The sequence below is a fragment of the Magnolia sinica genome, chromosome 17 (assembly GCF_029962835.1).
Source record: "Magnolia sinica isolate HGM2019 chromosome 17, MsV1, whole genome shotgun sequence".
Taxonomy (NCBI): domain Eukaryota; kingdom Viridiplantae; phylum Streptophyta; class Magnoliopsida; order Magnoliales; family Magnoliaceae; genus Magnolia; species Magnolia sinica.
The window spans coordinates 11,475,929-11,500,113 of NC_080589.1; the positions used below are offsets into that span (position 1 = coordinate 11,475,929).

Consider the following 24,185-nt stretch of genomic DNA (forward strand, 5'->3'; position numbering starts at 1 on the left):
GTAGGAAAATAGCTTTAGTGACCAGGCATGAAACCAAACTACTTTTTTTATGCATTCGTCTTATGCCTTAGTCTTCACTCAATCACTCTCTCCCAAAGTTTCATAGTACAGTTTATGAGTTTAATTACCCGATAGTTATTGCATCTTTGTGACTCCTTTATTCTTATAAATAGGTACCAAATTCCTTTTCCTCCATTTGTTTGACATTTTCTTCTATTTTTTATAATTTTGTTGAATAATTTTGTCAACAATAATAACCCTGTATCTCTCATACACTTCCAAGTGTCTATTATATCATTTGGTCTGAGGGCCTTTTCTGCTTTCATCTTTCTCAAAGCTTATTTCACTTCAGAGATCCTAATTCTTTGATAGTATCGATAGTCTCCGACATCATTTGAGTTTATGATTCCTTCTATTCTTATGCTCTCAAAGTGGTGGTCATTTAATAAGTTCTAAAAATAGCTTATCCATCTTTAATTGATCTCATTGTCAGTTAGTAGTACCCTCTAGCTACCACTCTTAATGCATGTAACATGATCTACGTCCCTACTCTTCCTCTCTCTCTCTTTGCAAGTTCAAATACATCTTTCTCACCTTTTCTTTGCCGCCCATCGATTATAAAGATCAACATGAGCCTCACTACTTTCCTAACAATACTTTTGACATTTTTAATGTTTCTAGTCCCTTGTCAAGCTTTAAAACATAAACGTTTCTCGTAAATAGTTTTTTGTATATTGTCTTTCCACCATTAAGTTTTCTTATATTATTGACTTTTTCCACTAGATATTTCTAAAACATCTTACCATTTTCCTAATGCACCTTGCTATCTCATTTCATATAACATTTACTTCTTCATCAGCATTCCACTTTCTTCCATCAATTTATTTCTGAATAATATTGTTCCATTTCTTCCATCTTTTAATGTAAACATCCATAGCCATTAACCTATGTTGAGCAGTCATACTCTCTCCTGTTATAACCTTGCAATCCTTACATATTGATTATTCTATTTTCCTATGTAGCAAGAAAGGAATCCAAAACACAGAAATGAAAAATCTCAATAGAATCCTCAGGAAATGGAGAACTACATAGTCCAATAGTAACTCTGTTTTTTGGCTTACAGTGCAATTTTTCATGGAAATGTAAAAAGGTCCATGGTTAAACATTGGCAACTCTCTCATAACCCTGGAAATTTGCATTTAACAGGTTTTTCGAACGAAATCAGTATCCATGTTTTCAAGTAAAAACTTGGAAATGGAAATCGATTTCCCCACCTACTTTTTCTCGAATAGGGGAAAAGTAGATATCCATGGAATAAATTTCTTTCAAAGAAATCTTCTAGATGGTTAAATTCTCACACTAAAAGACATGTTGAGCAAACAAACACTGAAGAAAGAAATACATCATGACCTCAATCAACTAAAAATGCATCAAATGTTCGATGGTTAGGATCTTCCAATCTGGGTATTTTTCATGCATTTACCTTCCACGCTGGATCCCATCATATCAACAGCTTGGATCATGGAACCATGGACACCACTGTACAAACTGAAAACCCTAGCTCTATACAAACTCCCAAGCTGAGCATTGTATAATACCTCTATCATAAAATATATAATAATGAATTTCAATCCAAGGGATAACCCGCATGCACTTACATCAACATGAATCAATCATTCATCTGTTCGACATTGATAGACGCTTCGGTGATTTTAGATCAGTTCACATCTCGTCACCAACAACATTAAGAAGACTTACATGATCCTTGATCCAAGAATAAAAGCGGTAGAAGTTTCACAAAGACCACACATGTGTGGAGCCCTGCCCATCCACATGCAAGTGCACCCATATGGCACACGCGTGCAAGATCTGAGCTTGCCGTTAGGTAGGCTATGGTTTAGATCTTCTAGCTTGAAACCATTTCACTACTCAGGAGGGCCATCTGTTTCTTCTGTACCGCAAGGCCTATTCATTATAAGATCAAACCAGGCTCATTCTAAGAATGGAAAGTACTGTCCAATCTCCGGTGATTGTTCTCTGTGGGATGAGGCTTGAACAATGGGGTGGATAGCTGAAACTGCTACGGCTTATAATAGAGAAACTGGCAGATACAATAGGATTATGGCCCACCTGAGGAGTGAAACAGACTGATCATTAGACCAAATGATCTAAACACTGTGGCTCAGCTGATGGAAAGGTTGGATCTCCCATATGTGTGCCCATATTAGCATGAGTGCTTGTGTGTATACAAGGAAGCTTCAACACACATGCGGACTTAGCAAACCTCTGCATAGCATACTCATACAAGTGGGTTCCACCATTCAGTATTCCAGACCATGATCTGTTGGGAACCATTGTGGATGGACTACAACCCAGAATCTCCTCTATAGGATAATCTTAAACATCCAAATTTTGTCCTTCAGTAGTCAATAATAGAAGCAGAACAATGGCCCACATTCACTGAAAAAAAGAAGGCCCAAGGTTGGTGGTTAAGATCTTCTAATCAAAGAGATTCATGGGCATGGTCCATCTACGCTAGGTACCAACAGACCAATGGTCTGGAACACTGAAACATGGGCCCCACTCAACCAAATTCAAAATGAGAGTAAATCATGCAAATCCTTGATCTAAGGGTCATATAATTCCTCAAATGTTAAAATGTAACCTCATGGAGATCCCAAAGTCAGGTTCACTAGCTGCAAACTCACCTGATATGAATACTAAAGCTTCCAATAAATGCCGAGTTGATGCAAAATCCCTGCCACAAGACCCCAAAACAGAATCTCTGCAAAGATTACATAGAGAAGTATGCCTACCCTCTTAGAATGCCACACTTTAATGAAGAAGTGCTTCTGAATCCAATAAACCTGAGAGTAGATCGTGTTGCATACACCATTAGTAGAGATTAGGTAAGGAACCGATCATGATGGTGGCGATACAAGGGACTCATCAATAGACCTGGTTATGGTTATGCCAACCACATAAAGCTGGGACAAGTTTATGATTTCTACAATGATGGTGGTGGTGGTGGTGGTGAATCTTTTTCTTCTTCTTTTTTTCATGAATATGATAGAAGGATTGCTTTTTTAAGTAGACATCCAAGTCACTTATCAAGAGCCCCAGTGTGGATGACCTGGCCAAAAAATTAGGCTGCTCAAGTTATCAGGTCGGCCAAACACATGCAAAGACAATGGACGGTTGTGGAAAGTTGTTAGTTCTCCACATTCAACAAACTCATGGCCAGGTCAACCCATACAGTGGAGCAAATGTGATGCATGGTTCAGATGCCACACGTGGCAGATTGGTAAGTGTGGCCATGTTGGGGTTAGAGTGGTTTTAGCAAAATTCAAGTAATGAACCACCAAGACACGTACCAGTGTATTATGAGGGTTATCATAATACCACCCATTAATGAATCCAGCAAATACACCTTCTGCTGCCATCACATAAACGAGCATAGCATTCATACCAATCCACTCCAGTGGTAGAAATAGAAAACGCAGCCCCTGAATGTCAACCTGGCACAACAATGAAGTTTTATGTTTAGGTGGTCGACCAAGCTCCTTATAGGACCAGTTTGAGATCATTGAAGCTGCATATTATTCTCTAATATTGTGCATAGATCTTTAGACGAACTGTAGTGAAATAAGTGAAATAAGGATATTTTGGTGTGTGGATGTGCGTGTAGTTCAGTAGTATAGAGACATAAGGGCGTGTTTGGCCGGGTGGATTGGAAGGGATTGAACGGTATTAGGGTGGATGGCATGGATTTCGAGGTAATGATGGCTGCGTCAGTGGATTGGTGCAAGATCCATGGGATTGCTATATTGAGTCTGTTTGGCACGCCCGGCCAATCCTGGGATTAAACTTTCCCATCCCTTCCAATCCCTCGAACCAAACATGTCCCAGGCAAATTTGAACGGATTAGGGTGGATTGGATGGGATTTAAAGGTAATGATGGTGTTGTCAATGGATTGTCTTAAGATCCATGGGATTGCTATATCCCGAGATCAGATCACCCAGTCTGTTTGGCACGCCCGGCCAATCCCGGGATTTAACTTCCAATCCCTTCCAATACCATCCAATCCCTTCCAATCCACCCCGCCAAACAGGCCCTAAGTGAAATGGGGAGATTTTGGTGTGCGTGTGTGTGTGTGTGTGTGTTTGTGTGTGTGTGTGTGTGTGTGTGTGTGCTGGTGCCCAACTGATGATGGGGCATCTCCCAAAGTCTTCCAAATTAGATGTCCCTAGCATCCAACCTTTCCTCATGATCGTTGCACCAAATATTGTGAAATTTCATGATATTTCATAACCAATCAGGCTAATCGGGTTCTAAATTTCATGATATTTCATAAAAGTTGATGCAACCAAACACAACACTTTCTTCTTAACAGTCTTTTCGTAAGCTACTGATCAAAATTTTAAGATCTCAAAATCTGAAAGGTTTTAGGGATTATCCCACAACCATGGTGACACCTGTCAGATCAAGAGTTGAACACCAAATCACCACCCCCGCTTCAACGGAGTGGGTGCTCCTATTTACACCCTGAACATCTCTGAATGATTTTTAAAACTGAAAATACATAGGGATGATGACAAGGAAAAATATCAAGTACGTGTAAAAATGACAATTATGGAGATGCAAGAATAGGAAAAAAGGCTGGAGTCCAAGATACTTTTTTAACAAATATGGCATGCATGGTAAGTCATGATGAAGGCATCCAAAACATGAAACTTCCCCAAATGAAGATAGTATGACCATATTTCCTTGGGTTAAACATGGTACCAAATTTCCTTTGGCTGCATTTGGATTCACAAGTGAAATGAATTCCAAGTATTCAAATCCAAACCAGCTCATAATAAAATTTCCTAGTATTCATTACGAATTAGTGATTGGTTTAAAAAATCATTCAAAACAGAAGATAGTATGACTCAGTATCGTTCGCGTCGCATCAGTTTCGGTCCAAAACGGAAGGAGTCACCACACCGGTATGGGACTGAGACCGAGTTGGGGCAAGTAATACTGGCTTCAGCCACCACATGCATCGCACTCTGAAACTGCTACTTATATCCATGCGTAAGAGTCCGCAAATTGAAGTTGCGCTCCTTTCTACTCCTATTTCTGAAACTGCTGTAACTGTCATCTGGAGCCTGATCTCTCAATATTTAATGCTAAGGTAATTACAATTTGGTCATCTCCACTTGTAGAACACTAATATTGCAACTCAAATCGGTAGTGCATCCAAACACACTCTTGATGTTGCTGGACTTTGCACTGCTGTATGCTTCCAGGACTCGACGGACGGGTTATGAGTAGTCAGAAAGCAGGATTTCAAAATCAATGGAACAAATGCTCTGCCACTGTTTCAGTTGCTAGCTGAAGCTTTGCTTTGCAAAAAGTAGATATCTACAATAGAAAGAGGAGCAAAGGGCAATTTAAGTTGACATTTGGCAATGGTGTCGGAACCATGGTCTTAAATAGCAGTTTCAGAGTAACTTGTCTGGAGACCAAAACCAATATGACACCCTTTGTAGTTTTGGAGGGTGATTCGCCCGACGAATCGCTCTGTTGCCCATGGAAACTGGGTCAACCCAGTACAGGATCATATTTAGAACCATGGAAAACCCCTTATGGGCTTTATAGCTTTATAGTAGAGAATCTAGCCACTCCATTCATTAGGTAGGTCACCCTGTACAAAAACAATGAATGGGCAGAGTCAACTCAACATCAGACAATATTCAAAACCACAGCCAGGACCCTTATGGGCTTCACAGTAAAGAATCAAGCCAGTGCACCCATTAGGCAGGCTTAAATCAGGCCCCAAAGGTCTTATTCAATGCCCCGTGTTGGCATGTGAGGACCATTGCACGCAAACTTCATGCCTGCCCATGTTATATATGATTTTAAGTTTTAACTACCTTGAAATGGTACCTTTGCTAAAAATAAAGAAGCCATTTACGAAGGAAAAAAAAAAAAAACAGCGTGTAAGTGATTGGCTTACCAGAACATAGAAGACCGAGAAGACCAATGCTGCAGCACCTGCTGTAAGACAAACGTAGCTGAAGCTGTACAACTGTTTGTTTAGCGGAATAGCTGGGAGTAAAAGGATAGTAATATTAGTAGAATTTCTGGAAGAAGAGACACAACGTAAGATCTTCACTGGCACGTGAAAAAAGAATCTTCACAGGACAACAGGCAGAAGCTAGTGTTCTCACCATTTGTAAAATGAAGAACTATGCCAGAAATGAGGAGCGCAAGACCCATCACTGCCCAATGTTTCAGCCTACTTGAATGACCCTGGCATGGGAAAAGACGGGATTAAAGTGAGAGGGAAGCCAACTAAAGCCAGGGATTATTACTACAAACCCCAAACCAACCTTCATATGTACAAGCACATGTCCACAATGCACTCCAATGATTGCGGTGAGAACAGCTGAAATCGAGCTGCATGCAGGTCAAGCTTAGACATAAGGTAAAACATAGATGGAGAACCTATATATAGCCTTGAGTGCATGTAAGTCCATACTGGGTTGGGCCAAGAGAAATTACAATTACGGGATTTCTACTCTTTAGTAGAATTTCCAAAAAGAAAAAAACAGAAACAAAAAAGAAAACTTAAATGATACTCACATGGACACATAGGAGCTACTTCTTGCCAATAGAACATAAATAAGCTTCATTCACAATTTTTAGAAATCTTACTAAGAGTAGAAATTTGAAAATTACAAACTATTTTTCTCCATTCCTAAAATGGCCTTGACCCAAGCACGCACTAAAGCTATAACACAAATTAAGTTTCGAGGACAACACTGATGGCAGGAAAACAAGAAATAGAGCAACTACTTGTCTAAATTCAATTTCAATATCTATTAACATTGGTCTTCAAAGATTGTTAAGCATAGATAGCAAGTTCTTTAACAGTAAGTTAAAAAGAATTCGCAACAGAATCCCCTTTTTCCTGCACTAGAACTAAAATACAAGAAAACCTGGTGATAGCAACATTGAAATCCACTTTGGCTGTTTCAGAATGTAAATTATATGACAATGGCACCCATAACTCTGTGTTTGAATCTTCCTAGCTAGAGAAATAGCAGCTAAATTCTTGACTATGTTGCCCACTACAATCAGTGTTCACATTCTATAAGAGGTTTCAAAGAATTATGCACTGGTGACATGGACACCTCAGTATACGTCCTGTGAAAATATTATGGTAGCTTCTTAATCATCTCCAAGGGAAAGTGTCACTTCTCCATTGACCACCTTAGTTTGGGCTTCATATACTAACAGTCAAGGTGAACAACCATGGATATTAAGGCAAGAGAAAGGCATAGAAGCCCTAAAACTTCAAATCTGTAGTTATTCAGGTATGGGTGAAGAGGAATGATATGGCCTTCGACTCAAGGATATATATAACATCAGTGGACTGTTAGCTTCTCAAGTGAGACCCATGGTTCAGTCATCTAGGCCATGGATCTGATGGGCCCATCAGGGATGGATCATTTCCCAAAAGACCTAGATTGGAAAACCCTAGCCCACCAGTCTGTGGCCTTTCCAGTTAAATATGGAGGTGTTGCTTCTTTTCTTGTCTTTTTCTTTTCTTTTTTTTACCTTCCTTAATTGTCCATTTGCAGCCCACCAACCCAAGGATGAAGATTGCCCCATCAAAGGAAATCTCAGGGATCCCCCATTTTGGACTCATCATGTGAATAGCATGCACTAGCAAAGTATGGGCCCCACATGTACAAACTGAAAATATGCACATCCTCAGGTCAAAGTTCACATGACTCATGAGGAAAAAAAACCTCCTGCATTGATACTCTGCTTCATCACAGCAGGTCTGTTCATATATTGATGATTGATTGCCCAAATTTTCCTTAGAAGGTTCAGTGCACATTTGTACCAATTAAGCTTAAACATATTAGATAAAATAAAAAATACAAAGAGCATGGCTTTGACCCTACTTTCTCCAAAGCAGCTTGGATCAAACTTGGCAAGCACAAAGTTGAGGTACCAAAAAGAAGTTGTATAATTGAGAGTTCAGGTAAATAAAGATGGATCCTGATGAAAGATCGTCTGGACATCATCTCACCCCAGACAGTTGATAGTAATCGAAGGTAAAATAGGATATAAATGACCTTGCCAAAAAAAATGGGATAAAAATAAACTATTTTCGGCTGCCCTTGTATTTTTTTTTTTTCAGGTTGTTTTCAAGCTGTTTTCTAATAAATCATTTATTACTCATCAAAAAATAAACTATTTTCGGGTCCAATCTATGAGTTGTCACTGCATACTGCATTGAATCTCATTCTTGTGCTTTGCAATCTTTTAAGCTTTGCCCTACATAGCCGAAAGCATAAACCAAGATCTTCCACCATTAGCTTTCAAGATTTCTACTGTGTATTGCATATGAGCTTGTCATCTCTTGTGGTTTTTCTAGCACTTCAACATTAGTAGAAAAAATCACACTAGTTGATGCATTAAAGTTTTAGAACAATTACAGGATAAAACTAAGGATGATGATGAAAAATGAAGTGTAGGACTTCCATTTTGTGGACCGTCATTGATCAGCAGTCTTGATCAAACTGGATGGGATTAGCTGTTCGATCCAACTGTTGATACGCCTGTGGGCTCCACTAATGTGTAATCATATAACATGGCTAGGGGAGGCAACATTGTCCACACTTCCCATGAGTGTGGAATCCTAGTAGGTCTGGTATTTGTGCAAGTATGGAGATCTTGAGAGAGAGTAGAGAAGTAGTGAGGAGTTCAAACTCTATCCTCTCTCCTATAAGTTAAAGTCTTGATCCCCAATCCCTCTCCACGTTTGCAACTTATCACAGTCTCACAGTTTGCATCTAAAGGGAGAGAGGTAAAGAAGATCAACTCAGTCTTCCCTTGACAGATCGACATAGATGAGTTCTCTAACTTATACTCCAACTCATGCATAGAGATCTTGGAAACTTTCACACTCCAATTCATGGTTAGAGATGTCGGGAAACATCAAATAACATAAAGAAAAAAAAAAAAAAAAAAGCAACACGTCAGTGAAAATTGTAATGCCACAAATACAAACATGAAAATTATGATACATGCATTGGCAACATGAAAAAAGTTAATAATAAGAATGAGACCGGACATTGTATATTGTAAAGGTTGTCAATGTCCCAAGCGGGCCAGTTTGAAGGCCCATCGAGCATGGACGAACATGGGATGGGTTTGTTGTATATCAGACCTAATGGGTTTAATGGCCCAGGCCCAAGCCTATATCCAAAGCCCAATGGATAAAAGGACCGACATGTGGTGTAACTCGGTTATCGAATCAATGAAATCTCAATACCTAATTTCCAAAGAAATGGACAAAAGTACACCCATAAGAATATCTGTAGTAGAGAGGGAGAAATGCTTTATTGATACCAAACTTCTTCTAACAATAATTACGAAAAACTCATGCTTGGAAAATTTTGGAATGCTTACCTCCTACACCCTTCCCTCCTTCTAAACCCTAATGAATCTTCAATAAAGATCTCCCCAACTAAAAGATTGATTCCAAACTAATCAAATCTATTTAAGATAGTAAAAGCCTAATAATTGTAAAAGCAAATCTTGGAAATAATCCTCCAAATCTTCAATCATGTCTTCAAATTAGCCTCTATATCTTCAATCGCATCTCCCCATATCTTCAATCACATCTTTAAATCAGATCCCATATTTTTTACAAATAGCAAATTGCAATTTATTTTTTTTATTTAAGCCCCAAATCTATAAATAAACAGTCCAACGTCAGCACATGTTCAGCCCTATGGTGGATCATGGGCCTGCATCAATTCTCCCTTTGAAAGAATTTGTCATCAAGTTAGAAACCAATCTCAACCTTTGTACTTTTCTTTTTTTTTGAAGGGTCGCATAATATATTAAGATAATCGAAAAAGTACAGGAGGGCTGCACCGCCGAGATAGCAGGGCAGCTATACTCCTAAAAAGATCAGATTACAGCCCTTTAGATTTTCTACACTACTTGCCCATTCAACTACAAGCCTCCTAGCTCTAGACGCTACAAAGTCCGACGAGTTGGCAGTCTCACTGAAGCATCTTCTGTTTCTTTCCTCCCAAACAGTCCACCAGACAGCCAGAATGGACAATCTCCATAACTTGGTCCTCATTTTACCCAATCTTGGGCCATGCCATGCCTTTAGGAATCTTCCTGTCGAAATTGGGGAGGCGCAGGAGATGTCAAAACGAGAAAGAAAAGTTGTCCAAATTCTACCGATGAAGGGACAGTGAATGAATAGATGATCCACCGTTTCTTCATTGGCCATGTAGCACAAGCAAACATTAGTAAAAATCATTCCTCTTCTTCTCAAGTTATCTACTGTAAGAACTTTTTTCCTACCCACCAACCAACCGAAACCCACTATCTTTGGAGGGGGTTGATAGTTCCAGACATGATTAGTCAAAATCTCTTCTCCCACAGTGGCGCTGTCGATACTCCTATAGAATGATTTAACCAAAAACTCCCTTGAATTATGAATCTTCCAAACAATTTTATCATCGCTACCCTGATTTGGCTTTACCGCTTGAATCCGGTTCAGGAGGACCACGTAATCTTCCACCTCATGATCAAGGAGATTCCTTCTACACTCTACGCTCCACACCACTTCTCCCTCAATAAAAGAATGACTTTCAGCTACCGAAATAGCTTGATTTGAAATAATGCGAAACAAACTCGGGAAGTCGTCTTTCAGCGATCCGTCCCCCGCCCAGATGTCGTACCAAAAACTTGTTCTATCTCATCTCCCTCTAGCAAAGCCAATCCTTTTAAGAACCTGCTCCTTTGTGGTTAGCACCCCTTTCCCAACCGCTGATACTCTGTAATTAGATGAGTGTTTAGTCCACCAACCTCCCTCTGAACGCCCATACTTACTCTTAATAATCATGTACCAGAGAATTCCTTCTTTCATTCCTAACCTCCAAATCCACTTTCCTAATAGAGCCTGATTCATTCTTTTTAGATCTTTTCTTCCAGCCCCTCCATCTTAGACATGCTTACACACCTCCTTCCATTCGATTAAATGGAATTTCTTCTTTTCTTCCTTACCATGCCATAGGAAATCTCTTCTTAGTTTTTCCAACTTTGACAAAATCAAAACCGGGCATTTAAACAGAGACAAAAAATATAGGGGTAGGTTCGACAAATCTTTGTACTTGTACTACCTATGCAACAAATCTTCTTCTTCTTTGGTGGAAGTTGGTGGTGCAACCCTAAGCGTCAGCTCAACACAACCTTCATTAGAGGCCACTATAGATGATTTCTCTTTCAATTGTGCTTTTGTAGGTGCCAACTTATTTGTTGTAATTTAAAGTTCTTTATAGATCCTAAACATTTGCCTCATTTTTCATGCCACAATCGTCTTTTGCAAAGGTGTTTTAATTTAAGTGTTGAGACCTATTTGCATGTTTATCAATGTGCTTGCCACTGTCAGTGAATCTATCAATTGATCCATTAGTGAATTCAAGTGTAAATCCAACATTAATGCACCAATCACTTTAGATGTCAACTTTTCCTTTGACTCCATAGATCGCTTTGTCATTTCCGGAATTTCTACTTCAAATCTGGATTCTCTGTCATGTTCCAGCAATCAAAAGATATGATCATTGGTGTCTTCATAAGCCGGGGTCATCTGTTGTTCGTTAGGACCTTTGTGGGTACCTACCCCTAAGCATCCATGTGCTCCGACTTTTGTCTCCAGACTTCCTCCATGTAGGAGCTCTCCCACTTAATTAGTGAGACTACCTACCGTATGCGTAAGTTGATCTACTTGCTCTATGAGTGCATGAATCAATTGGATTGCTTGCACAAACTCTTCTTGTGTCACCCCTGTTAGAAATCACCCTTTGAATAAGGTGAGCTTTTGGGCCCAGCCCATATGTAAAGGTCCAAAGTCTCACACTACCTCTCTTGCTATATATATTATTTTAAAGGTTGGGGGTTTTTAAATGACAAACCCTAGATCCCTCTTCTCAAATACGACTCTCTCTCTCTCTCTCTCTCTCTCTCTCTCTCTCTCTCTCTCTCTCTTCCTTGTGAAGATGGTAGCAGAGCATGGTTGGTTCTGATCACCGCTATGTGTGTATCCTTGTTCTTCCATTACTTTCTTCTTCCTATCACTGTTGCATCTGAAATTTTAAATGTGTAAAGCCCCCACCGTTTTCTTTTTCCTTCAAAGCTATTAGGAGATTATGTACAGGCGGCAGCTCCATAATGATCACTTGCTTTGATATTAAAATGGTGCAACCTAGTTATCAAGTCAATGAGATCCCGACAACTGAGTCAGCAAAGAAATGGACAAGAGTACACCCACAAGAATATTTAAGTAAAGATGGAAAATTACTTTATGATACCAAACTTCTTACAATACTTGAGAAAAAACTCATGCTTAGAAAATTTTAGAATGCTTGCCTCCTACACCACCACCACGCCTTTTATAAACCCTAAATGAATCTCCAATAAGAATCTCCCAACTAAGAGATTGATTTCAAATCCATCATGATTGATTTTAAATCAATCTAATCTACTTAAGATGGTAAACAGCTACTAATAGTAAAAGCAAATCTAGTAAATAATCCTCCAAATCTTCAATCACACCTTAAATTAGCCCTTATATCTCCAATCATATCTCCCCATATATTCAATCACATCTTTAAATCAGCCCCCTATCTTTCACAAATAGTAAATTGCAAATCTTGATATTTAGGCCCCAAATCTATCAATAAACAGTCCACAATCAGCACAAGTTGGGCCTTGTGGTGGATCATGAGCCTAGGTGAGTCGTGAGCCTGCATCATCATGTTCTTCAGTTTGCATCATTTCTTGAACTTTTATGTTTGAATCCTGACACAAGCCCACCTCCATGCCTATTTACAGATCTCGTGGGCTGGGACTTTAGTAGGACCATTGGTTGGGTCAATGGCTGACTTTCAAGTCCAAAAAATAAATTAGTTTGGTCCCAGGCTTCGGTAGGCCCAACCTGTTGACGGCTATCCAGTGTTCACATTATATGCAAATTCCAAAGCATTATATTCAGCATTGTATTATAAGACACCTTAGAATTCCTTCATGTTCAAGTGGCGCTTGGCACCATGATGGAGCACCCTTCTTAAAAGGCCCCTCATAAGAGGAATTTACATATCTCATGGAATGGGCTTGGACTAAGATTTTAGGAGTTTAGGACCATTGGTTGGGTCCATGGCTGACCTTCAAGACCAAGAAATAAACTAGTTCGGGCTCGGGCTTAGATAGGCCCAGCCCGTCAATGGCTATCCAATGTTCGCATTTTGCATCCAAATACCAAAGCATTGTGTTCAACATTTTATTAGAGGACACACCTTAGAATTCCTTCAGGTTCAAATGGGGCTTGGCACCATGATGGAGCATCCTTCTTAAAAGGCCCCTCATAAGGGGAATTCTCAGTGCAAGCCTGCACCACTTCCGAAAATGAACAAGCACAAATGGTATTAACAAGAAATAATACGAAAAACTAATCAATTAAATGTGTAACGAAAGGCCCACCTTAGATCTCCTCCAAGCTGGATGTTGATACATGTGGTTGATTCCTAGCACCTCTCTGTCAATATATCCTACAGCATTACAAGGAGGGTCCAATTTTCCTCTCACACTACAAGTTACCTGAAAATTGAGACCAGACACAAGGACATCAATAATTCATCAATACAGCAGATTCAAGATGTCGGAATTTCCAATGAAATTATTGGCTCTGAAGCAACAATAATTCAAGAAAGAGAAACTACATAGATGATAGATCACGCACCAAATAAATCATAAAGTAACAGCTCCAATTTTGGCTTAAAATAAGTTTGTTTGCATAATATTATGTAATAAGAAAACATCAAAAGTTTTTTTTTTTTTCTGGCATGCTTTTAGTATTAAACCAAAGGTTGCTAATGAACTTTCAAGAAATCTAGCTGGATGAGAAGTACCTAACATAAGATGTACGCATGTATATATAGTCATGACTCATGATCTAGTGCTAACATCTTCACTATAATTATAGTGATGAAGAGTTGTGTGGGCCCCACTATGATGTGTTCATTGCATTCACTCCAACCATCATGCACACCATCCATTGTTTGGCCATGGGCCCAAAAAACAGGCAAATCCTTGACTCAGGTGGGCCAAACAAGCAACAACAGTTGAGAGGAGGACGCCCACCAATGATTTCCATTGAGCCTAACCCAAGTTTCAGAATGGCCTGATTTTTTAAGTGTGCCATCATCCGTGGCATATGTATGATTTCCATGGATTGGATTATATACACTACATGGTGGGCCCTCTACAACAATCAAGGGTGGGTGTCCCCTCTCAACTCTTCCTGCTCGCTCAGCAGCCCAGTCCCCTCTAGGACGGGCATTTGCATCTCAAATCACGAGGGCAAAAGGATTGCAGAATATTCTAGCTGATTGGGATTCAGGACTCCATTGTGAAAGCCGCTTTGATACTGCAGTCATGTAAGTTTGTAGTAGCTAACGATTTGTGGCCTGGGATCAATGTTTCAAAATATCGACGATATCGGCCGATATATCCCACGATATATCTTACATCCCACTTGTGCGATACAAAACGCACAGGTAGTGCCGATTTATCCCATATGTTCGATCTAGTGAGCATTTTTAATTTCCAATCCCTTTTTTTTATTATTATTATGCTAAATCAGTGTCAAATGGTTACAAATCTATTGGTTCTTCATGTTTTGCAAGAAAAATCATGGACTTGGAGCTTTGATTTCAATATCCACTAGTTTTTCCTGTTGTGCATGTTTTTTTTTCGAAATTTTCTTTCAACCAGCTGTCAATTGAGACTAATTTTGAAGTATTTTGGAGTATTCAATGAAATGATCATTACATGCACTCTAATTTCGAAATTTGAGTGTAAGTGGTCCGATTTGGGGAAATTTGGAAAAATTTTGAAATTTCCCCAATTTCTCCTAAATCAAGCATGTATGAGGGCTGATCTACTGATTTATTACGTCCTTGTCAATTTTCAAAACATAAATTTTAAAAAATTAAAAATTAATAAAATATCTTTTTTTCCAAAATTCCCCTTCATTAAGCTGTCAATTGAGACTAATCTCGAAGTATTTAGGAGTGTTTGATGAAATGATCATCACATACACTCTAAATGTTATGCATTCAATTTGAATAAAGCTGGATTAGTTCAATTAGACAACGCATAGCTTAGGACCCTATACAAAGGAACCTATTATGTGCACTTCTGTTTGAGATGTTATGATTTAAAAGTGTGTATTAAGGTATTTTTTAACAATCTCTGAAGTTTCATTGAAAAATACAGCCATTTTCCCATTGTTTCCCAAAAAGTGTGATAAATTACCTGATACAAACGATATATCCCATGCAATAGCCGATACGTATATGTATCCCAAGGATGCGATATGTAACACGATATCGATATTTCAAACACTGCCTGGGATAAGTCGATAACCGAAGGGGATTCTGAAAAAGTTGTCTTGTGGGCTTTGTCAAGTTGTGGCCCATAGAGAATTGTGGATAAAATTAATGAAGTAACAGATCTTTGTAGAGGTCTTCCCATCTCCTTTCAGCAGGTAGGGAGAAGCAAACTGATGCAAGACATGTGATCTAACTATTTGGATGTGGGAGATTATTAACAAATTAATCAAAGTAAACCAAATATGATAACATGATATCCTACCATGATTAAAAGGGTACCAAAGAGGCAATAAAATTCAAATTTATGTTAAATTCACAATCCCACACAAGCATGAAAACCTAAGGCCCAATGAGAGATTGGAACTCTCGCATTAGCATTGGCATGGTTCTAATTCAATGGGAAGATTTGGTACAATTCTAAGGTTAGAAAATTTGGGGATTTGGGAATTAGGGTTTGGAATTAAGGCTAGGGAGAAATAGGATTTTGAGAGCTAGGGTATTGTGGGTTAGGATTTTAGGCTTAGGACCAGGGATCTTAAAGGGGAAAAGGAGAAAGGGTTAAGAGGGAAAGAGAGAGAGGGAGGGCTGGCTGTACAAACATACATTCTAAGGGTTTGGTACATACAGCCGTACGGTTTGAATGGGCTAATTTTAGATGGTTTTGGATGCGAAGGGGATGGGTTTTGGTTGAGAACAAAAGGAAAAGGAAGAGGTAGAGAGAAATAAAGAGGGATGGAGAGAGATGGAGAGTGAGAAAGTAGAAGGAAGTACCTCAATTGAAGAGAATGAGAGAGAAAAATAAGATAATGAGCTTCACACCCTTGTATTCACACCAAAATAACTTCTTTTCACATGAGAGATGATGCTTTTTCTAAGCAAAAGAAAGTTTTTCATTCCAAAATCTAAGGGCTAGAGCTGGACGTCCCCCCTTTATAGTCTCAATAATGCGTTTTTACAATAATTCCCTTCAAATAAAAATGTCACAAATGTCCTATGACGCCATAAAACATAAATTTGCGAATCCTAAGCATGAAATTTATTTTTTGAAAACACACGGTGTCCCCACCCTTTTGAGGCGAGACTATTCCCTGCGGATACACGCAATCACTCACAACCACGTATATTGGGTAATGTCAAAAGGGGGGGTCGAACCCACACCTGTAAGGAGCAAACCCACTGTAATGGCCACTTGCCCAAACCTTGTTAGGTATCCTAAGCTATGAATAATCAACAAAAATATAAAATATGCTAATCCAAACACTCATGATCAAAGTGATCAAGGATCGCAATGATCGAACCGTCCAATCGAAGGATCCACACAATCCAATGGTCTGATCGTCGTGTCCCCACAATCCAATGTTAAGACTCCTCAACTAAGCAACCCACATGCATCTTCCTAGTTTAGGGTTTTCGAATATGCATGATCATGCATGTGGGGTCTTCAAGGCCTCAGTGCGGCCCATGAGGGCCCATGTACAAATCATCGAGACAAAGTGAAGGCTGGGTCGATCTCCTCCTCCTCTGGTACACTCTAAATGATTGAATGTCCTCATAACAAACGTGTTTGCAAATTTCCTTGCGAAAGAAGGTACTACTAGTTTGGAGCCTAGGAGTTGGGTTTTAGTTAATCCTAAAGTGGGGGGATTTCCCCTTGTTTTCGTTTTAAGTGTATTGGAGGCTTCCTTTTACAGTCCTTTGCTGGATCGGTTATATCTTGTTGTTTTGTTCTTTTAACATAGTTAATATCATAAAAATAAATAAATACATAAATAATAATAAATAAATAAAAACCTCTTCGTGCTCATGTGGCCCACCTGAGTCATGGATTCGCATCATTTTTTAGCCCATGGCCAAACAAGGGACAGCGTGCAAGATGGTTGAAATGGGCGTCATCAACACATCATAGTGGGGCCTACAAACTGTTTGCACTTGATTAATTTTCACATGTATGTATGGAAAAGGACAAGAGAACACAAGGTCTTACTTTGCAAAGTGGAGGCAAAATCACATTTGGGTCAAGATGACACAGGTGAAGATAAGGAGAATCAGCATCTCCATCTTAATTGTAATGTTACGTAGATATCCTTCTACAATAATGTGACCTATGGTCATATCATGATGGTGAAGAATCAAGATAACACTCTAAAGAGAACTGTATATTTTACCATTATAAGATTAAATGCAGACATACTCACATTGAAAACCTTCCCATAATCATGGCTATCACTATTGTGTACAGTGAACTGCCAGTCAGGAACGTATGTCCCATAAATCGCTGCAAGGTAAACAACAAGAACACATGCTGCAACCAGCCTGAAATTTGAAACGGAAAATGGAGGTTTCTGAAGATTGCATTGGTTAATGAAAGACATTATGTTGAAGAAACAAGGGTGTTGAATTGCTTACCATTGCCAGAAGTATAACCTGAATATAGAGCACCGAACAGGTGAAAGAAATTCAGCCCATAAATTCCTTGTGAAGATCTCCAACAACGCTACCACCATATAAGCAAAAGCGATTCGCTAGAAAATGCAAAACCATGTCATGTCTGGTTGTACAGCAACCATTTTCTTAAGATAACATGCAGTCTCAATTTACAACCATGCATCTGCCTCACCTGAAGGATCCCACACCACCTTATGCGTTTCATGTCAACACCATATGTTAGGTTGTCGGGAGCATGTGAGTATCCTCCTTCATGATATTATGGAAGCCAAAGATTTAACAACAAAGCATCAGACATTAGAGACCTGAACACTGTATTGCACTTCTAAATGGGAAAAATCTCCATGTGAACACCGGAAATTTGTTGGATTCTGATGCTCCGGATTCAAGTGCAATTTTTTTTTCTTTTTTCTTTTTTCTTTTTTCTTTTTTGTTTGCAATATAAGTTTGCATTAACCATGGGTTTTGAGTTCTACCCTTGTCATGGAAAGCTTTTATACAGATTTTATACAGAAAGAACTACATTGCATGCACATAACCAATCACGCATTCCATTATCATACTCACTAGTCAATACAGTCCTATCAGATGAAAAAACTTTGACACACTGGCAAAGTGTCACAGTTCATATGAATGCACTCAAAAGTTGTACATGTAACTCAAATTGAACCATCCAGACCATGGTTAGATGGATCACAGAGAAAAGACCACCAAACTAATCTGCCAACACGCTGATTTGTGGGCATACGATGGGAGTTAAAAGTGAAGGGAAAATAAAAAAGTCAACAGTCTGAATTCTATGAATAAATGACATTATTCAGAGGTTTGAATTGTTCAATCAACCAGAGTTAGGGTTTATGACCTATCTATTATCAGTCCATATTTGGACAGTTTAGTTTGTGGTACATGTATGCGTGTGTACAATTTCTAAGTGCATACGTACGATACGTCACTGTGGGTGCAAATGGGCTGGGGACATATGAAAAGAGTTCCAGAGTCAACCTGTCTGATGATCCAGTCTGGATTTCAGCCCCAAACAAGATCCATTAGTTTTGGATCAGGTCTAGGTCTGGTCCAAGTAAAATAAGCTGGGTCTCAGTAAAGTTTCATTCAGACCTAGACTAATAGGATCCAAACCTGACCAATTTATCCATAGGTCAGTCTATATTGGGGTGGTCCAATTTCAAATCAACCATTTAAAGGTCTCCTGGGCAGGGGTGGGGGCAAGTAGGTAGGGTCAACTTCGAGAGGTTCGGGACTTTACCCATCAGTTGATTGGGGCGGTATTTTGGACGATACCCAAAGTAGTGGGTCCAGTTTTAGACCCTCACACATTTATGATCTTGTTGGGTTGGGTCAAACAAGCCCATTTGCATCCCTAACCATCACACTAAGCCAAAGTATCAAATAACTAACCTTTTTATAAAAGTACTGACTTTTAAATTTTGTTTTTTAAGGGAAAAGATTGTGTGCTTATCTACAATGGCAAAGAACGTTAGCAAGAAGTACTATGCATGTTTCAAAATGAAACATTTACCAATTGTTAGTTTGATCATGGATACCCGCCCACCTGATTTGGACAGTGGGAGATTGGCACATACCAATTGTTAGTGCACACCCACATGCACACCTTTTGGGCTTTATCAGGTGTGACTTTCCATATCAACATTGGATTCAAACACTCCGCTCATGTGGCATAACCTCAAGGTAATGTTATAAATCAGTAGGTTGACTTGGTCGAGGACCATAAACTGTGCATGTATTCTAACTAAAAATGGGGCCTATATTACTATAATAGTATAATGCCACATACATAGATCATGCTGCCAGTTTACACTAGTACAACGATAATTCGGCTGTGGGTGCTTGAAATGGAGTAAGCTAGAAGAAAGGAACACAGCACTTGATTTAACTACTGACCTTGCAAGAGGATACCCCAAAAGAGGAGTTTGAGTGTCCTCAAAATCACCTTCCTGATAGCAAGAAGCTGGTTTGGGATTCTCTGCATATAGAATACAAAAAATCAATCCATGTAACCTAGTTTGTTTTTGGACACACTATCAAATTGAATTGCAGTTACTAGTACAGCAGGGTGTACTAACAAGCTAACAAAATAAAATAAAATAAAATTGCAGTTACTAGTCTAGTTAAAGTAGAAATGACCAAACTGCAGTTTCATTAGCATTGCTAACACTACTTCCAACTTGAAACATGACTGCATTTTAAGGCTACTGTCTTCGCTCATTACGAATATAGGAAATATCACTGTTTTCGTCATTTCGTCTTGATTGAACTATATGTTCGCAAATCAATTCACTAGTGCATACAAATACAGGCTAATTATCTCTAGTGCATTGAAGGGAGAAAGCGGGACAAGATCCAAGAAGAGAAGCAACCTTGAGAGAAAGAGCAATTGCCATTCCCACAATGAAAAGAAAAAATGGCATCACGAAATCGGCGAGATTGCAGCCATTCCAAGGCGCATGCCCAATCATCTGCCATTGTCCTCCAGCATCATCCACCAAAATCATCATCTACAATATAAAAATATCATATAATCATTGTTCTTCTAGTGAATATGCATGCTTGAATAATATAAAAGAGTGATCTTATGCATCTCACACAGTGCCCTCAACCGTCTGGTCATGAGAAGTGGGCCCCACTCACTTATGCTTTTATCAACATGGTGGATCAAGTGAGACCCTTTTTTCGCATCGCCATTCCAATCTTGATAAAAAGGTGATAACATTTACCATTATGAGTTCGTTTTCCCTCTATTGCAACTTAGGATCTAGTGTGTCGCCACCCACTGAGGCCCACATGCCAAGACGGCCTGATGATTTGAACCATTCATATTCTTTCTACTACCATAAATAAATTATTGTCACATAATCGCACTTAAATGATGATCCCAACCTTTGATTTTATATTTTCTATTTTTTAGTTTAATGCAAGCCACTAAAAATCTTCTTTGCATTGTTCTAAATTCATCTACAGAGAGTACGGTGTCCCTTCATCAAAGACCCCATGACATGGACAATTCTAATCATCGTAACACTCCAACAGGACCCCAGTAGGCAAGGAAATGCTAGAGCCTGAGCGACGACAAATGCAAAATGAACTCTACCACTATCTAAACTCAGCCATGGGTAAGTTTACTGACCAACACCTATTCAAATGCCTTGCGAAAAAAACATTTTTCACAAATATAAGCACAAATATCTGCACAATATACGTACAGATACATGGAGTAGTGATCAGGTTGATAGACCATACACAACTGTTCGGTATAAAGCTTACATCCACTCCATCACCATAACACCACCTCAGGATTGCCTCAAGATTATAGTAGCACTCTATCTTTCTCCTTAAGGCAAAATGGGCAGGAGGTGATAGAATATACACCTCTATTCAGTGTATAGTCTTTAGACTGCATTTCCATAGTTGGGACTCAACCAATACGAGTCGACTCGGACGAGTCACATCCCACTCCATCCGTGCCAGTGGGAGTCATGGTTAGTCGATTCAAACCGTTGATCTCCCCAAAACTCTCCCAAGTTGGAAAATCAATTGCCTATAAAATAGACAATAAAGCACTGTAGCAAGGATCCAGAAAAAGGCCAGGTGTTGGACGGATAGCTTCCTTAGATCTGGGAGATTTTAGGGTCACATGCTAACTACAATGAGGCCCACCATATCGACGGTCTAGATCACCTAGCTATAGTCCACACTAGTTGCAATTGGGTGCATCAGGACAGATGAATGTTTTTTTCTTCTTCCCTCTCTTTATTGAGGAATTTTATGATCCTCCACCCCATGCTTTAGTGGGTCCAACCATTGATGGAGTATGCCCGGAAAATCCCCTTGATGCTACAATCTTAGCCTTTCATTTTCTGACCTTTAATAAACAGCTAAGAACAGAAATAAAGAATGGCCCACATTAAACTGAATAAAGGCCCGAAATCGGTGGCCTGGATCCACCAATCTGGGAGATTTTTAGAGCATGGCCTATCCATGCTGAGACGCAGCGGATGGACGGTCTGGATTACTGATCAACAGGCCTCAGTAGTCAGAACTCAAAACACCAGCATACGGTGCACTGCCTAGAGATTATCTTACGGTTGGCTATAATTCTACAGGTTGAGCAGGAGCTCTGATAAAGGAGAGGCTCCTCTGCGGTCCACGTGGCATGTACCTCATATCCCAACCGACTAAATAGTGGGACCCACAGTAGATTGATCATGTACTAAAAAATCGGATTGATTTGACAATTCTGACCTTTGATTAATGGACATCTCTATTTCGAATTTAGACAGTTCACTACTATTCGTTTCTACGGTCGTTAGATGTCCATCAAATAACCACTTAGATCATACTTCCACTGTAATTTTCGACTTATAATACATCTAAAGTTCGCCCCACTATTTGAACGGTCCGGATTTGAGTTTAGTGCCACGTATACGGTTGTAAGCCTCACCTGTATCCAAGCTACACCTACAGCTGCGCTATATCAGAACCCAGTTTTCTACTCGCGTATACACCACTAATGAGCATTGCCCTCAAGAGGCCAAGCATCCACCGTTGATCCAGATCGATCCATCGGTCGAGATCGAGAGAGAGAGAGAGAGAGAGAGTGAGAGAGAGAGAGAGAGAGTACCGCTACGGTGAGACCTCTGAAGATGTCGAGAGAAGCGACGCGCTTCGGCTTCTGAGGTTTTCCGTTACGATCTTCTGTTTCATCGACAGTCAGGCGCTGCTGCTGCTGACTCGGATCGGCTTCCATAACTGCTCAGACCGAGACGGGAGTTTCGGACCGATATTTCAGCGAAATGCGATTCGGGTTTCGGGCTGTGAGAGACTCCTCGCTGCTACTGCTCCGTTACCACACCAGACAATGATTTTGATTAGCGGATAAGGCCTCCGTAATTAGAGGCCAGGTTCTCTGCAAGTGCATGTAGAATAAGCTCATCCTACAAGTGCTGCGGTGGACCACAAATGGGTGTTTTTATGGTATCCAACCTGTACGAATAGATCTCCCACCGTGAAATTTGGACTACCCAAAAATCAGTCCAATGTAACAGTCATGTGGGCCACCACATGAACTTTGAGGTTTTCGATGGTTGTTATTTTTTTGTATGGTGTAGGCCATTTAGTTATTTTATAGGTCTGATTTTTGGGAAGTAATATCATCGCGGTGGTTCCCACGTAATGCATGGCTTGGATGGCATATACACAATACGGTGGGCCCCACGTAAAAAACAATGTACAGCCATCCAGGAAACTCAAAACTCACGTTGTGGCACATGTTATTAGCTGGATGGGCCTTGTTTTGGGGAACGCCAATTGCATGCTGACACTATCAGTCGCAACAGACGGCGCGCTATGGACCCACGTGATTTATTTGTTTTATCCACGCCATCCATCCATTTTGGATATGGGGTCTCATCTAATCGACTCCCTATATTGGATGGCTAGGTGTATGATGTGGATTGCTTCAGTGCATGGTCCCAGAAGTGAAGTAATACAAATTGCAGGTAGACGACACCACACGAAACAATGGTTACCAGCCGTTAAAAAACCTTCCATGGACCAAAAAAGTTTTGGATAAGTTCATGTTTGTTTTTTTCCTTTCATATAGGTCGGTGTAACTGGTCAACAAGCGTTACATTAGACCCTAAGGCCTGTTTATACAGTTTTATTACGTTGTATTAAATGGGTCCCACTTTGAATTTCGTAATGGCATGTTTGGAAGAATATTAGATGGGATTAAAATTAACTTTGTGGGCTTTGTAAAATGAGAAAGTGTGAGATGGGATTACTAACTGATGATCGATTTTTGCTTCATCCAAGTTCAATCCAAATGCAATTTTAAAATAAATTCTGAGATTTATTTTTTAATGCATACATTCCAAACATAGTATTAGGAAACATGGGATACACCCAATCTAGGGATAATATCTTACACATGCATTCATTGTAACTTTTACAATTCCATCCACCTTAATCCTACCTAATGCAACTGGCCAAACAGGCCCTAAGAAGTTTTAATTGTGGGTGTCCAATGACCATTGTTTTGTTTTGGTTCACTTGAAATTCTTTAAAATAAGTGGGCAAAACAAATGGATAGTGTAGATATAGGTTTTAGGGTCATAGCCATGACACTCTCTTTCACCTTTAAATCTTGTTTTTGGTTTATGTTGGGAAATTTTATATTAATAATATTGTTGATACAAAAAACTGGTAATCCTTCTGTCTATCTT

General features: G+C 39.5%; 1 protein-coding gene across 3 annotated transcripts; it reads right to left on the reverse strand.

The window, feature by feature from the left end:
* Nucleotides 1-1,048: 1,048 nt before the first annotated feature.
* Nucleotides 1,049-22,828, reverse strand: LOC131230391 (uncharacterized). 3 transcript variants are annotated; one of them, XM_058226295.1, is made up of 14 exons: nt 22,583-22,828; nt 20,322-20,459; nt 19,846-19,927; nt 18,098-18,174; nt 17,887-18,002; nt 17,676-17,793; nt 13,568-13,684; nt 13,384-13,475; nt 6,379-6,445; nt 6,217-6,298; nt 6,003-6,094; nt 3,375-3,518; nt 2,709-2,867; nt 1,049-2,130 (listed from the first exon to the last, which is right to left on the reverse strand). In XM_058226295.1, the coding sequence occupies exons 1-13, from the start codon at nt 22,706-22,708 to the stop codon at nt 2,721-2,723; spliced, it is 1,398 nt and encodes a 465-aa protein (XP_058082278.1). In that variant the 5' UTR covers nt 22,709-22,828; the 3' UTR covers nt 1,049-2,130; nt 2,709-2,720. The 3 variants fall into 3 exon arrangements, with proteins under 3 accessions (XP_058082278.1, XP_058082277.1, XP_058082279.1); XM_058226294.1 differs by having other exon boundaries at nt 1,049-2,867; XM_058226296.1 differs by lacking the exon at nt 3,375-3,518 and having other exon boundaries at nt 1,049-2,867.
* Nucleotides 22,829-24,185: the final 1,357 nt, after the last annotated feature.

Excerpts from the sequence above, each read along its gene's own strand:
- LOC131230391 (XM_058226295.1), bottom strand. The coding sequence starts at position 22,708 with ATGGAAGCCGATCCGAGTCAGCAGCAGCAGCGCCTGACTGTCGATGAA. Across the intron at positions 13,685-17,675 it reads ATTATGGGAAGGTTTTCAAT|GTAACTTGTAGTGTGAGAGG; the intron begins GTGAGTATGTCT and ends CTCAATTTTCAG. Across the intron at positions 2,868-3,374 it reads ATAACCCTCATAATACACTG|GTTTATTGGATTCAGAAGCA; the intron begins GTACGTGTCTTG and ends ATCTACTCTCAG.